At 44.0% G+C, this 15,778-nt stretch overlaps 2 protein-coding genes across 2 annotated transcripts in view; one reads left to right on the top strand and one right to left on the bottom strand.

The window, feature by feature from the left end:
• Window positions 1–4,175, bottom strand: part of SEC24C (SEC24 homolog C, COPII coat complex component) — a 38,971-nt gene extending 34,796 nt beyond the window's left edge. The window contains exon 1 of the mRNA XM_063338669.1: window positions 4,051–4,175. The gene's annotated coding sequence lies outside the window, so the exon portion shown is untranslated. The remainder of the gene's footprint in view (window positions 1–4,050) is intronic.
• Window positions 4,176–5,794: 1,619 nt separating this feature from the next.
• The window catches only part of SYNPO2L (synaptopodin 2 like), a 40,852-nt gene continuing 30,868 nt past the window's right edge, over window positions 5,795–15,778 (top strand). Inside the window, exon 1 of the mRNA XM_063339567.1 lies at window positions 5,795–6,097. Coding sequence (XP_063195637.1) covers window positions 5,993–6,097 — 105 coding nt within the window. The 5' untranslated portion in view covers window positions 5,795–5,992. The remainder of the gene's footprint in view (window positions 6,098–15,778) is intronic.

Here is a 15,778-nt window from a genome sequence, read left to right as displayed (position 1 = left end):
AACCTAGTGATTCATATGAGCATGTTTCAATCAGCAAATCACCAAATCACTGAAAACTGCATATTCATCATTTTTATCATCTGCATTCACTGTTAATTCCCTTTTGAAACCAAAAAGCTTGATCTCATCAGCTCTTGATCGCTTTCTAAAGCAAACACGTACAGCAAAATTACTTTCCTTCAGAAAGATTCTTGTGCTTCTTTTACTGGTCCCAGAGAAATAAAAGCCGTGTTTGTTCAAAATTCGGGGGGAGAATGATCCTTAAAAAACCAAAAACTTAAAATTGACAACAGCACGGCCTCCTATATTTTGCTGCAACTGAAGGAAATATGTCTACTTCATTTATGAACACAGAAATCAAAATCATTTCCAAAAGATGGGACGGAAGGGGACAATCAGCATCCTCAGAGAACAATTCAGAATACTACCTACAATGCTTTTAACGCTTCTCTTCTGCAACTTTCTGGAGAAGAAGCAAAGTTATGCCATTCTTCTAAAGACCTAGACTCTGGAGCTAAGAATACTCTTCTGAAAGGCAGATGTCCTTGGTTTTGTTTCAGCTACAGCTTGACTAGGTCTTCTACAAGCACTCATGGAACACTTGGTTCTCTTCAGCTACAAGAAACTTCTGTTTCATTTTTCTACAGAAAATCCTGGAATAGAAGCTCACATCCTGGAAGTCAGAGTTTGGCAACTGATTTGGAAGCACTCAGGCCATTATAACAAATGCCTCCCATACATTTGTCCAAATCAATACAAATGGCGCTACTGGAACTGACCCTCCAATTCAGTTGTATTTTTCTGGTGCTCTGTCTTTCCACCTGGGCAGAAGATTCTCAACTTGTTACACCACAGGTAACATTTTCTTCATCTACGCACTTTGAGTCACTGCCAGAAAGATCTGTTTTAATAGTTCATGAGAGGTATAAGACACAGTTTTCAAACTGAAACTTTACAATTTATTATCAGTGAAAGTGCAGAAGCAAAAATGTTTTCACAGAAGACATTTTCAGAAGAAGAAAGGATAGATTAGCTGCTGTAACTTCTTGACACAACAGGTACTGGAGCAGACTTTTGCAGCCCAGTCTTTCCTGGGCTGTTTTGAAGAGGTCTTTCGGCCTTCAGGACATAAAAATCGTGGTTCACATCTAAGGTGAGATCACTTCTATGTCCTTCTAAAGAAGGGCCACACTAAACCCTGTCTGTCAGGCTGATTTGTCACCTTGGGCAAGGTCCAATTCAACATACAAGTTATGAGAGAGTGAAAGTAGTTAAAAACTGAATACATAAAGAGCTTAGTCTTGACCTAACCTTAAACCTACCATCATTTCCAACCACTGCCGCCACCACCACTAGATTCTTACTTAAGTCAACAAAGAGGAGAAAATGTGATTGAAGTCTCCTGGTGGGACCGATCTACATCTCTATCTCTGTATTAAAGGTCTAGGAAAAGATTTCAAAAGCATTCAGTTATGGGCATTGCTTCTGGCGAGCAACGCTGTGGAGGCAAGTCATTGGAAATATGACATTGACAAAATGACAGTGAAAGATTTCTCTCCTCCTTAGCTACCTCCACATACATGTTACATGTGAAGTCATCTGACTCATTTCTATGAACTTTGCACAAGTATAATTGATTAGAAAAAGTTACAAGAGTAGTTTAAAGGTTAAAGAAGAGGTCAGAAGGAAGAATTCTATATATTCCTATTAATCCATAAGACGAAAATACATGTTATAATGCTAAACAAGTTTTCTTCACATAAGTTGTAACACTGACCATCTTTCATCCAAAATTTCTGTACTCTGACTTCCTCTACACAAATAAGCATTACACAATTCTCATCACTCATAAAAAACAAAAAAGCTCAGAATTAGCTTCTCTTAAGGCATACAGCCCAGTTTACTGTCTTTTAGTGCTTTCTATGCTAACAATGAATCTTGCTGAACATAATAGAACAAGCTCTATCTTCACAATTCGTCGCTAATAAAGCTTTGCAAATCTAAAGAACAAGAAACATCCACCTTCTCTCTTCTGTGGAGACTTTGTTGTTGATCGCTTTTAGTCACTTTGTACCTTGCCCTTCCTCAGCCAACCATCAATTCTTTCTTGGATTTTTGACCCTCTTTCTGATAAGTGTTACAGGAAGAAAATATAGTCCTACAGTAGCAGGAGAAAACATTCAGAGGTACACGCATCAAATGACTTTAATTTAAAGAAATAATCCTTTAGACAATTGTTCATTACTGTAACTCAGCTTTCAGCCATGAAATGAGAACCTGTAGCAAGTGTCCCAGCATATTAAGAAGAAATATTTCTCAAATCGATGTCTACTTCACAGTCTGTCTATAGCAATAAAGAACCCTGAGCGGTACAGCTGCAAGCAGAAAAGGGTAGTTCCAAAAGCAGGAACCTTTACCACACAAAAACAGATAGAAATGCCTATGTTTCCACAAACAGTGTATATACAAGATTGAAGGTCAGTCTGCTCTAAAGATAGAGGCTCTGGAGTTTTAGGCCATATACATTTCTATCCACCCCATAACCAGAACACCTACTCTATGAGAAGGGGTCAGAAAAAAAAAAAAAAAAAAAAAAGAGTTTAAAGCCAAAGTTCCCTGAACCTACTCAGGACAACTTCATATTAACAAACAGTAAAGACTTTATGACAAAATTAGCAAGGAGTCACTTCTCATTCTAGCACTGTGATTTTACACTGCTTGTAAACAACAACAACAAAGAGACATTGCACGTTATGTTTCAGATGGTGATTTCTCCCCTTCTAACATCCCCCCCTCAACATTTGGTAAAGTTGACTATTGAATCCTTAACAAAAAAGGGATCTATATAAATATTTTTATGGAATTATCACATTAATGGCTAAATATAACACTGAGTACCAAACTGAAAAAAAAAATCTGTATTTTAAGATGCCTGTACTGTTAACTCTGGTGCATAAATTCTGATGTGGGTGTAAGCAATTCAGCAGTCATTTCAGCAATGAGTTCCATCAGACAGTAATTTTAAACAGAACTTCAACTACAGTGTGACAGGTACCAAGAAGGCCCAGTTTGGATGGTTCTGCAAAGTCTCCCTGATAAAGATTTCAGGGCTAAGGCAACACACACATATAATGAAAAATAAAACCAAGTACATCCTAAGAATAAAAAGTAAACAAAACTAACCTTCATTCTACTCCAAAGAGCATTGCTCAGAAAGAGCAAAAGCAGACTCCGATGATACAAAACATCTACAAAGCACCATCTACATGGAAAACAAGAGCACATCTCGCATAACTGCTTTTTTCAAGACTACACTTGTATTGTGGTCATGCCATCTCCGTTCTTTTCCTCCTTCCATTCTCAAAGCCACAGGCAGACAATCGCCAAATTTTACCACCAAATCCAACCAAACTCAGTCACCGGGTCCCCCCCACACGGAACGACCGTCCTCTACGAGCCTGGAATGAATGGAAGCTTGAACCGCACAACACAAGCACGGGGGGAAGGATCCACGGATTACAAGAGATTAGGGACGCTACAGAGGGGGTATCCGCCTCACAGCGCGCCCGGGCCCAAAAACACCGCTTGGTTTTCCGGGAGGGAGCGACGGCCCCACACGGACCCTCCGGCACTCGCCACACCACACCGGGACGCCGACGGCTCCCCCGAAGGTAGCGCATGCTCTGGAGGAGAAGGCCCCGCCGACAGCCGGCCCCAGACCCGCAGGCCGGCACTCGCTGACCCGGGCCGGGCCGGGCCAGGCCGCGTCGCCGGCGGCGCGGGGCGCTCCGGCCCGGACACGTTACCGGGAATGACCCGGGCCGCTGCAGAGGCCGAGCGCAGCGCGCAGGCACGGCGGGCCCGACGCGCCACCCGCCTGGGCGCCGCCAGGCCTCAACTCGCTGGCAGGGAAGGAAGCAGCGGCACCTCAGGCTCGAGCCCCCACCGGGCCGCCGGGCGCGGTGCCAGCCGCCCGCCCCAAGCACCTGCGCAGCCGCCCCCGGCAGGCCCGGCGCTCTCCCCCCGGAGCCGCTCCACGGCCTCACTCACCGCCGCTGTTCGCCGCTCCCGGCGCTGCTGCCGGGCCCGCTTCCGGTTCCCGGACCCACCGCTCCCCCGGAAGCTCCACTCCCGCGCCCGCCGCCTGCCACGTCCGCACTCCCCGCCAACCCCCGGCCGCCGCCGCGCCCCGCCCGGCAGGGCCCGGATGAGGCGCAGGCGCCGTCAGGCAGAGGGGGCGTGCGCACTGCCTCCGCCCGCGCGGCGCTGACGTCACGCCGGGGGCGCACGTCGGCAGTGCGGGCTCGCGACGGCAGGGTTCGCGCCCCGCGGGGCGGTTGTCAGGAAGGGCCGGGCCGCGGTGACGGGGGCGACCGGGCTCCGCCCGGCCTGGGACCAGCCGCCACTCCGGCAGCGGCTGTCGCTGCGCTTGCCCGACGGGCGCCCTGTACTTCCCTCGGGCCCAGGGAAGCCCCGAGTAAGGCGGGAGGGCTCCCGCGGGGCCGCTGTGGCGGTGGTGGGGCACAGAGCCCTGGAGGCCATTTTCTCAGGTTGCTTTGCACGGCCGGAGAACCAGCGTTCCACCGCAAGAGCAGCCGAGCCGTGGGCTGAGGGCATGGGTGTGCTGTGGCACAACCACAGCCCAACGCTGCTGAGCCTCGGCCCGCGCTGGTCACAGTGCCCTTGGCCGTGCGTCTCACCGGTGGCCTGTGACAGACCAGGGCCAGTTTTGCGCCAAAATGCAATGGTGGTGCAAGAGTTGTTCACTACCTTGTAAGGTTTTGTTGGTGTGCGCCCGCCAGAACCATGCAGTGGCCCTGAATGAGGGGTGTTAGAATACTGGCAACGGAGTAGTCAACCAAGCAATGGTGTCACAGCAAAACTGTGTCCTTTGAATGTTACGGTACAAGGGTATCACAGGGATTGGTAAAATACTTGTTAGTCACTGGGAGATACGCACATGCAGAATAAGGAAGAGAAGTTTGTCCTTGGGATTTTAAGAGAAAATTACATTTTAAGCCCTGTAGGAAAAAGGGGAATGTGGATTTTATTTCTCCTGTAACTCCAAGGGATCAAGGTGGCTTGGGATAACCAGGAGGTCTTGCCTGCCATGGTCCTAAAGAGAAGAAAGTGCAAATCCAGTGTATCTGGGTGCAAAGCTGTTCTCTTGGTCACTGGGGAGCCTATGTATGCAGTGCCCCACAGAGAACTGCTTGAATCCCATCTGTTTGGCTAATCCTGGCTATTCTGGTCCCAGTGTCTAATATTAGGAGTGGCTGTAGGGGATGTTGGGGAGCAGCAAGCTGCAGAGGGAGCACATTACATTTACAGTCTGCCTGTGGTTTTCAGGGCAGGTACAGTGCTACCGTGTAGTGACACTAGCTGCATGGAGAAGACACAGGTGGGGGAGTACACCACTTGCAAGCTGGTTTTGTTTGGCTTCTGAGGGTCAGGTGCTATCACCTGATCTTGTACAAGTTTGTGCCTGTGTCCTGTCCTTGCCTGAAACTCATACTAATGAATCCCAAGTGCTGGGTGACTCTAGGATTTGCATTTGGAATGGAAAGTGGAAATAAAATTTTTACTGAAATGCTTCCAGCTTGAAGAGTGTCAGACAAAGCTCTGGAGAGACAGAAGGTGCGCTATTTTCAGCCACGCTCCGGTGAGAGACCCATGTGGAGGGGCACAGAGGGTGAGATTGACATGACACGTGTGTAGGACAACTCTGGCCCCTTACCAAGAGCAGAATCAAATGTCTAATCATAGGCAGAGCAGCAGCTGAGAGTCCAGAAGAGCAGGGAAGGCTGGGCTTCACAGTCTCGACTCTCCTCTTGTGTGTGTGTGAACTTGAAGGAGAAAGTGACCAGAAGGCCTTTTGGGGGACTGGGGAATCGTGGTGTGAATTGTGAAGATGGGAGTAGAATATATCACCTGTTAAGAACTGGAGTCTGTTTTGAAATTGGGAAGACGAAATATCCAAAGCGCAGAAATCATGGGAGCTGAAGAAGAAATGCTCATCACTCTGTCTGGAGGTGCCCCCTGGGGCTTTCGGCTGCAAGGGGGTTCAGAGCAGAAAAGACCCCTTCAAGTGTCAAAGGTAGGACCTCAAGATGTGAACTGTGAGGGCAGAATTGTTCCACTGAACTCAGATATCTCTACTGAGTCGGGCATTTTTCACTACCGTTAAGGAATGCAGGAACTCCTTACTGTGTGCAGCAGATCTTAAAAGGAAAACTAGAGTGGAATGGTCAAGCAGGGTGTGAGGTGGGATACTGGTCCTGAAATAGATACTACTGAGGTAGAGACAAGTGTCAGGTGAAGAGTGGCTCCAGTGCAGGTCTGTACAGCTCGGAAACTTTAAAAACTGCACAACAGCAGCTGTCAGCAGATGTATAACCGTAGTGGTGGTGCAGGAAAAAGGGCTCAAATACAGAAGCTTCAGTACTTGCATAAGACATCCAACTAAAGAAAAAATAATTAAAATTGAAGCAACAAAAGCCATATTTGGAATTCAATTTAACTATCACTAACAATTCATTACTATATTCCAGCTTTCAAAATAGATGCATTTCTTAGGGTCTCTTCTGTTGGTGAAACTTTCTCAATACTGTCCGAAGTGAATGTTTTTGATGCTCTAAGCAGCAAATATGGGTTACATCCCAAGAATTAAACCAGTTATTTGGATGAGAGAAATAATAAAAAAGGAATAAACATGAACCTTGAGTTGCACTACTTTTGATAAAAAGCTGTTACTGTTCTCTTTTCATAAAGACTACTGAGTAGCTTAAAAATAAGGAAAAAAAGTCCTCTGTTTATTAAGCCCATAATAGCTGCATTAGCCTTAACTCAATATCTTGGGATGTTTCACTGGAAGGCACTCAGCAGCAGGAATGAAAAATGCTATGCCAGGCTCTTCTCTTTCCTTAAGTAGACTGTGCCTCTGACAGAGAATTTTAAAGTGAAAGGTTCTGTGTCATTTGACTCACCCCAGGTCAAAGAGTGTTTGTCTGTAACTTCTGCCAAATGGTTTGGAATCCCATAGCTTGGCCCTGAAGTGGATGTTTCTTACATAGAGAAAGATGATTTTTCTCCAGGAAAACAACTTCTGCGCATACTCATAGAGCTTAAGGTGCTGATGAGAAAGAATCAATATCCTTGAAATAGGTATCTGGCATCAGTGGTTGTTAGGAAAATGGGATTTTCAGTGGCCACATAAACTCCGTAGGGTCTAGGATTATTTTGACTCTTGTTTTTCCCCCAGGAGACAAGAAACTGGGACTAAAAAGAGAGGAGATACTGAGTGTCTTATAAAGATTACTCAGGATTGAACAGCAGCAAGAACTAGCCATTACCCAGGCTAAGTTGCACCTTAAGGTGAATAAAATATTGCTCAAGGATTAGAAGCACTTCTAGAAAGGTATTGACTAGAAGTAGCTCTCACCCAGAACTGGGTGAGATACATTAAGTCTAGCAATACAAATCTATTTTACAATACGTGGATACTGCATTAAAAAAAAATTATGGAAAATATACTAATCCATTTGAAGCTCAAAGTGTACATCATTCTTCAAGCAGGACTTGGATTTTATAATTATTATTTTGGGCTATTATTGTCCAGAATTTAACGGTACCAGGTAACCATACATACTCACTGTCTTAAAGGCAACACCATTTAAACAGTCTCCAAAGAAATGATTTATTGATCCTTACTGTGAACCCAGTAAGATCATACCTGAAAATAAACGTCTTAGAAGAGAATAAACTCCCAGGACTCACGGAGTAACCTAATTGTCCGCCTCTTACCATGCAGAGAGTAGAAGTTTGAATGTCAGTTTTCAGCTCTCTGAGTTGAAAGATCAACTCTTCATTCTTCTGAATTTAGAATTCTGCTATTGACACCAGCAGGATGAAGTCTGGGCCCAAATGCTGCCTGCAAAGCATTGTCCAAAACTCTAACATCATTAGCGCTGTCCGTTAGGAGCCAAAGATGGGCATGGTCCCATCACTAAAGAAGCCTGACCAGGGATTGTGGCCATATGATATAGCATAGAGAAACAGGAAAGTATTGTGTGTTTCTCTATTGGTTTGTTAGAGCTGGGACTCATGTGGATGAGCAATTCGCTCAGTTTGGCCTCTATCCAGGAGATCAGTGCTGTTGGGCAACACTGGGAAGTGTGGTAAGAGGGAGGTGTCACTGAGATTGAGCCTGCCCAGCAAAGGGGAGGTCAAACAACAACATGGTGTTCATTAGTACAGTGAAGAATGTGTTGTGCGTGTATGGAAAGACAAGATTAGATAAATGAGAGGGTCTATTAGTAAGCTGATTGCTGTCAAAGAAAGGACTCTTGGGGAGAAAGAGAAGCGTTCACATGAGACGAGGAAAACTTTGGCTTAGCAGAGCTGAAATATTAGCACTTTGGTTCTTAACAGCAAAACCTATTTGGACAGAATGGGGAAGGACAGAACAGGAACATGGATGAATCTGGAGAAAATGTGATAGAAGATACAGGCATGAATATCCGACAGGTGCCAGTCAGCAGCCTGATACAGTTGGTGTCTCAGGCGATTCCAGTGCTGTCATTTTAGGCAATTTCAACTTCTAGACTACAAAAGTCATACTAGTAACACTAAGAAAAAATGCTCACCCTTGGATGCCGAGTCAAATTGTTTTTGTATACCTTTCTGGATGAAAAAGAGCAATGAAAAGCTAATTTGGGCCTAGTAAGTGGAAATGAATCAAGCATAACAAATAAGTTTTATATAAATTATATACATTGTAGTTATGTAGAGGTGCTGCAGTTGCTAGACCAGACTGGGTTAATGGTCACTCCATCTCCTGCTTCCTGTTTTCTTTGTGTTTCCTGCAAGTGTTTTCAGAGGAAGTTGTAAACTTCACCAATGCATCTAATTTTCTATTAACTGCAATGCGGAGGGAAATTCTTTCACCCCAGCTGATTATCAGCATGCCCTATGAAGTGTGTAAGAATTTACAGTCCTGGTGGTTTACCCTACAATTAAACAGATAATTATTTGTGAACAGCTAGTGCTTCACTTGTCTGACTAAATCTTATATGGTTTCCTAATGAAGATTTGATAACATCAATCGGCCGGGCATTCCAAAGACTAAATGTTGCACAAAGTGGGGTTTCCTGTCAGAGTTGCTCATGTTGTATTACAAAGCCCTGCATAATTCATCATCTTACTTGATCAATTTAGGCAGTCACAGGTCTTCCTGCATTTCTTCTTTCTAAAGTTTACATCATCATCATCTTTTTATTGTTTCTCTATATGGAGATTATCATAAAATCAATGACTAATTGCTGTTCTTGGTATCTTTTTTGTTTTTCTGAAAATTCTTTTGATCTGCTATATGATTTATTTTTTTTTGAGACAAGATGGTAATTAATGATATTAGAATGTTTCCAGCATTATTCTCTGTACTCTTCAAATACATTGGTGGGCCTCTACTAGATTGTTCTAAGCTGTTCACAATGATAGCTTAAATTATTGGCTTTTTTCAGGTTGCAGCTAACTTAGAATGTACAGTGAGCATGTGCATTTTAAACCGTCTTTTCTAGCACTAAGTATTCAACTGGCTGCAATTAAATAAACGAACATGTTGGAAGTGGGGTGTGAACCCATTTTTCTACAGACTGAAAGGATACATAGCTGTTGTTTAAACCATTTGACCAAGCAAGGGATTAATTCTAAACCTCGGTCCAGCCAACACAAAGGGCTAGAAAAGCAGCTGAATCTTCACATGCTGGATCCAGCTGCCACAGAGCTTCTGTGCCATCTGACTCCCTGTGGGTTATGGGTTCAGGGACACACCTAGAGCAAAATGCTGGAATTATATACCTTGTGTCTTGGGTCATACATAACTAGCCTCGTGTTCAAGTAACCTTATGGAGCCAAACCAGCTCTGCCTGCCTCAGGATCAGGGAAACACACATTGCTTCTTCCAGCAGTGTCCAGTGGATATTGAGGAAAAAGCTCAAATTTAAATAACATAAGCAAGACTGAAATAGTATTAACGCCAACTGACTCTATGGTTCCAGATCTGTAACTGCAAATATCTATTCCTTTCATCTTAAACTCGCCTACAAGAGCACATACTGACTATTTTGTTCCACCCAAACAATCATTTGCAGTGTCTGGGTGCTATATGTCTGGTGTATATGAGGGATACCATACTGACGTGTATATGAAAGGAGTACTGTAAAAATTCAGTCTCATAAAAACAGATACTGTAAGAGTGGAGGGTGAAATAAAAGAAGAAGCAAAAGAAAATTTATTAGTGACTTGGGAGCCCTCACTGAGAAAGAATAGATGATTTTTAAATTAGGGATGTATTAAAACATCAACTCAGTAATGAGTAAGCTGAAAGAACAGCAGACATTGATATGTTCAGCTGGCAGATACATAGCAGGATCAAACATCAACAGAGGACATGAATAATTCTGCAGAAATCAGGAAGGACTGGAATATGGAGAACTGGAGAAAAAAAAAACAAAGGGGAAAATAAAGACTAAAGAACCCCAAAAGGAAAGGAAAATCTCCATTTTGTTCTTAGTTACAGAAATATCCTTTCAAGTGAAATCAGTTGAACTACTGTGCATTCATATTTGGCTTACTGTGATTCCTAATGGATCTTTTAACTCTTAAAGAAGCAGATAAAGTATAGTGGGATTTTACACTACCCCTTACCAAAATAAAGCTGGTTTGGTATAGCTTGGTAGCTGTGGTGCACACAGCAACACAACACAACACAACTGATCTTTGGCCAGAAACAGTCATCAGGAAAGAATGCAAGAAAGCATAAAAGCAAGAAACAAAAAGGATACATAGATGGCAAGATTTTTATTTTAGGAAGGCTGAGGGAAAAGTACATGGTCCTGACATATACAACATTCCTTGCAAGGAGAAGCTGTAAGTGATGAGAAGGTGTGCTCATTCTAAAAAGAGAGTATGGGTGAACAATACCATCAGGTTCCTAGAGGATTTCTTTGCAATAAGTATGTGTGCATCAAATGCGCTTGAAACTAAACAAAATGTAAAATAGCTAGTCTGAGAAAAGTCATAAGATAGGACATAAGCATTAAGCCCATAATCAACCAAAGTAGAATCATAACATGGAACTATATTAGGGAAATAATTTTTACAAAGATGAAGAGGGCAGCTTTAAGGTGGTGCAAGTGCATGCAAAGCTGCCTTTAGGGATCCTGCTACAAAACAAGATTTATTCCATGAAAAGGGAAACCCAGTTACGTACTATACAAAGCAAGGAAGACACTTGTACCTCCAGTATAGTCTGGTGCATGAGTAATACTGAAGAAATACAGGGAAACTGGAGGCTTTCCAGCTGGTACTGATAGTAGAGGAGAAAGACCTGTGAGTATTAGTGCATCACAAGAGGATAATGAGCCAGTAAAATGATGCATCTCTGAAAAAAAGATAAACAGAAACAAATGAGCTTCAGGTAGCCATATCTGACTGAGATAGGAAGGCATTGATGTTACTGTCTAATGCACAAGTGGGAATTCACTGGAAATACCACACCTATGGAGCCAGCCACTTTGAAGAGAAATGAATTTAGAGCAGCTATAGAAAAGGAGAGGAGAGAAGGCTTCTTTCACCTAGCAAAAGGTTGAAAGATATGATTGCTGTCTACAAATAGATGTTGGGCAAATACCAGCAGCGCTGTTCAAATATAGGACAGCACTGTCACCAATCAAATGTGCGCAAAACGACTAACCAGGGAGGTTCAGCAACAACTTTCCAATCTAGAAAAAGAACTGAAATCCTTCTGCAATCAGTTTATGAACTGGAGTAAACAATACGGCATCTGAAACAACGAGGGATTGGCCCTGATAACTCAGGGGGCTCCTTTCAGTTCCCTGTTACAATTCCAGAGTACAAATACTCTGCAGCAATGGAGGGAAGTGTTAGGGGAAGCAGTGACACAGGATTGTATAGCTTTTAAAACAAAGGATTGTTTTGTCATTTAAGAGCAGTTCATCACAACCTCCTTTTTACCTCTTTCGCACATATCTCCACTTTCTCCTGTATGTTTCTCTGCTGACAATTCACTGTTTCTCCTGTCTCCTCTGCCAGATATCCTTGCTGCCTGTACGCCATGCTGCTGGTCCCTGTGACCCAGGGCCTGCCTGCTCTGTCCCGTTTACCTTTGCTCGTGTAACATTATTTCTGATGGGGGCTGCCAGCTCTAACCCAAGTAGGTCTGATGGCTTCCAGACTTGCAAGCACCTTCTCTTCCTCCCCCTCCTGCAGTGAAAGTTGGGCAGGCTGTTCTTTATCTGTTTTCACAAATGTTTACTGTCACACCTAAAAAAGCCCTGCTGGCAGCCTAGTCTATAGCAGTCACTAATGCTAGTTTTGGAGGGCCGAGTATGTCTGCCACTGCTGTGGAAGGAGTGCCTCAAGCAGCTTTGGGAGTGCTCCTGGATATGTTTTATGGCCTGTTGGCACTTAGGCAGGTGCCACCCTTGGCTGCCAGCGAGGGAGCGCAGGCTGCGACGCTGGTGGAACTTTCCAAGGAGCAGCTGGGCCCGGCAGTCACCGCATGAAGGGAGAATGTCGGGGGCTCCAGGGCTGCTCCCTGGCTGAGAAGCTGCAAGCTCTGCACAGTGCTGGGACAGCAGCGAGCAATGTGCAGAGCTTGGAAGGGGAGCTCTGCCCTTCCTTCCCAGCAGAGATGGGGGAAAAGGACCTCCAGGACAATGATAAGCAGGTGGCCTAAACAGAAAAGCATATTATCATGGTTGCAAGTCATCATTGCTGATTGTATCAGATTATGATCTGGTTCACAATTCCTTGTGCCTCACCCCTGCAAGGGAAATGGCCTTCCACAGTAAATCCTTCCCGAAACAAGCATAGAGAGCAGACTGTGTGGATGGACTGGATCGGTGGTTATGCATTCCCTCTATTAGAATCTTGATTTATATTATATGTTTACTCTCAGATAATCTTTAACCATTTGTTAAATGATTCCTTTCTCACTGCCCAAGCCACTTCACTCCGTATTTATTCTTTTTTTTCGCTTCCTAGCTTCCCTCCAAAGGACATGAGGCAATCATGCCTATGACAAAGTGTGATGTTGGCTCCTGGTCTTTCATATGTTACTGTCCTGAATGGTTTCTCCTCTTCCATGTGACCACAGTGTTTCTGCCCCATACGTTTTGCTTCCACAGGTTGTCTAAGATTTCTGTTTGAAGGACACTGCTAGAAAAGCTTTCCCTCTCCTCCTTGCAGAGGTGAAGAGTCTGGGCAGTTTCATCTTTACATCCTATTTGCCCATTAGCAGACAGGAGTCCTGGGGGAACCTCTTGACAGATGACTGTCAGCAATTGTGATGAAACCATACAAGCTACATCTATACCTAGTGCATTAAATGTACCTGGGACCACTCTCTGGCACTGATGCCAGCTGCTACAGAGTGGAAAGAAGCCCAGCACTTACCCTCTTCTATTCTCCCAAGCAAGATGACTGCATGCAAGCTGCCCACAGGCAGCGGCTTGGGGAGTGGTCTGTTCTAGCTCCCAAACCGTGCCTGGGAAGTGTTCTGGAGAGCATTAGCTGGCCTGAACCGAAGATGTGCTAAGCATCATTTCAACAGTTTAATGCTACAGGCAATTGTGGTCCAGAGCTCAGGTTCATTCACCAGCATTATTCAACATGCTACTTGCTATAACTACTACTGAATACATCTGTGAAGGCTAAGCCTGTTTTTTCCTCTACGTTCATACCTACAAGATGCCTATAAAGATGCTGCGAGGCACAGGAAGGTCTCTGTAACAAAGGTCCCATGGAATCCTTCAGGTGAACAGGGTACTTGTCTGATCCATACCTGTGGCTGATCCTGTCCTCGCTGCTGCAGAACAGTGCTTATCCTCCTCAGAGCATTGCTCAGAGACTCTTAGGGTTAGTGAGTGCTGTGTTTTGGTAAAGTAACCCACACTTGCAAATATGATGAATGCTGTGTACAATAACTTTTTGCAAACATAAGTGGTTTTTTTGTCTTGCATTGTATCCTCGTTCTATCAAAATAATAGTAGGTATGTCTTCTTCTAATTTGCCCTCTCTCAGCATAAGTACTGTGGAGGCATATTATACTTAAGACTGCTATTGTTCAACAATTGGTAGCAGCTGAAGAGAGTCCTCTGTTCTGAGCAAGGGTTTTATTCAGAGCTTGCATATCTTCACTGCCCTTTAGAGCCCAGTACCAGCATGCAGTGCTAAGGTTGAGAACACCTTGTCCTGGAGGACTGAAGCCATGTCTCTGGATGACTCTGTCTTGTGTTCGAGGCATTCTCACTCCTGTCCTAGTTCAGTGCCTGTCCCTGTAAAGAGGCATTTTGGTGGCTAGATTTGCTTATAAACTCTAATTCCCTTAGACTTTGATCCTAAAATCTTTTATGTCAAAAGGAGCAAGGCTGAGCCTCTAGAAAAGGACCTACAAGGGACATGTATCTTCTGAACATTCAATTCCTTTTGTCCCAGCAGCTAGATGTGGGCACTTGGACTCTTGCTTTTTGACAAACATATCTGTTCTTTCTGAATCCTTGCTTCATATAAAAAAACCTTGATATCCTGCTGTTTACTGTATTGAGAGTAAAATGCTTATCAATTACTTTTAGTATCTATTCTTGTGCTCGTGGCATTATTCCTTGTCATTGGTATTACACTTCACACACTTTTCAGCTAATCTCCCATCAAGTAACAAAAGGCCGTGGAGATAAAGCCTCTTTTTATCTACCTGCAGCCAACCCTGGCTAGATACTTGCTTCTAGCAATGAGCTCTGTGCTAAACATTTTGCTTAGGCAAAGAAAGTGGATTGTTTGAGGTTGTTTTTCTCTTCCCCCTTGTATTATCACAGCAAAATGCTCTTTTTAAGGCACTTGGTTTCAACAGAGAGTGAAAACTAACAACCCCTGCTTGCTTGCCTTTTTTTTTTATCAGCTCGTATACCCTGGTACAAATCAGAATTAAGTCTAGTGCTCCAAAGGTGTTGTTCTGTTTCCCACACTAGGATAGCAATATCCCCCTCACCAGTACACTCTAGGCTGTAACATATTACAGTAGTCTTGTATGCACTTAATGCCAGCACCAGCATCCTCTTCCATACTAAGTTTCATCTCTAAACCCCTTGCTCAGGAGCCACCCAAGTCTGTCCTGCCACTCAAGATACCTTCTTTCACCACCCTCCCTTGCTGTGTTCGTCCCAGAAAGTGTAGTGTGTGTTCTCTCCCTTCTTTCTCCTTATAAAGACTCCCTAATTAAGCTTCACTGAGGATGACCTGTGAAGTAGGTCTGCAGAGACACCGGACCCAGTTTACCAAGAGGCAAGTCATCCAGTGTCACCTCTTAAACAGGAATACGGTGTTTGGTCAGGAAGTTATGGGAACTAAATAGAGAAGTGTAATTGTAATGGTTAGTTTAATAATAATGGATTAGAGTAAACATTCTCCTGTAAATAGCTTCCAACAAAAATATGGCATTGCCATGAAGATGTGATGTTATTCACATACTTAATAGAGAAGGCATAGGAAAAGTATCTTCCTGGATCTCTGTGTTCAGGTGGGCAGCTGAAACAAAGAAAATTTAAGATCCAGAGCAAAAAACTGTTGAAAAATGTCCTGATTTCCAGGTGACTGTAATTTATGGCTCGCAGTCTGATTTGTTTCTCCAAGGTCACACAAAAAATCATCCAGGTCTCCTGAATCCCACTCCAGTGCCTTAGCCACAGGGGTATCCTTC

Source organism: Chroicocephalus ridibundus, chromosome 6, assembly GCF_963924245.1.
Source record: "Chroicocephalus ridibundus chromosome 6, bChrRid1.1, whole genome shotgun sequence".
In the NCBI taxonomy this organism is placed as follows: domain Eukaryota; kingdom Metazoa; phylum Chordata; class Aves; order Charadriiformes; family Laridae; genus Chroicocephalus; species Chroicocephalus ridibundus.
Note: the sequence above shows the minus strand (reverse complement) of the source record. Positions and strands in the feature narration are given on the sequence as shown.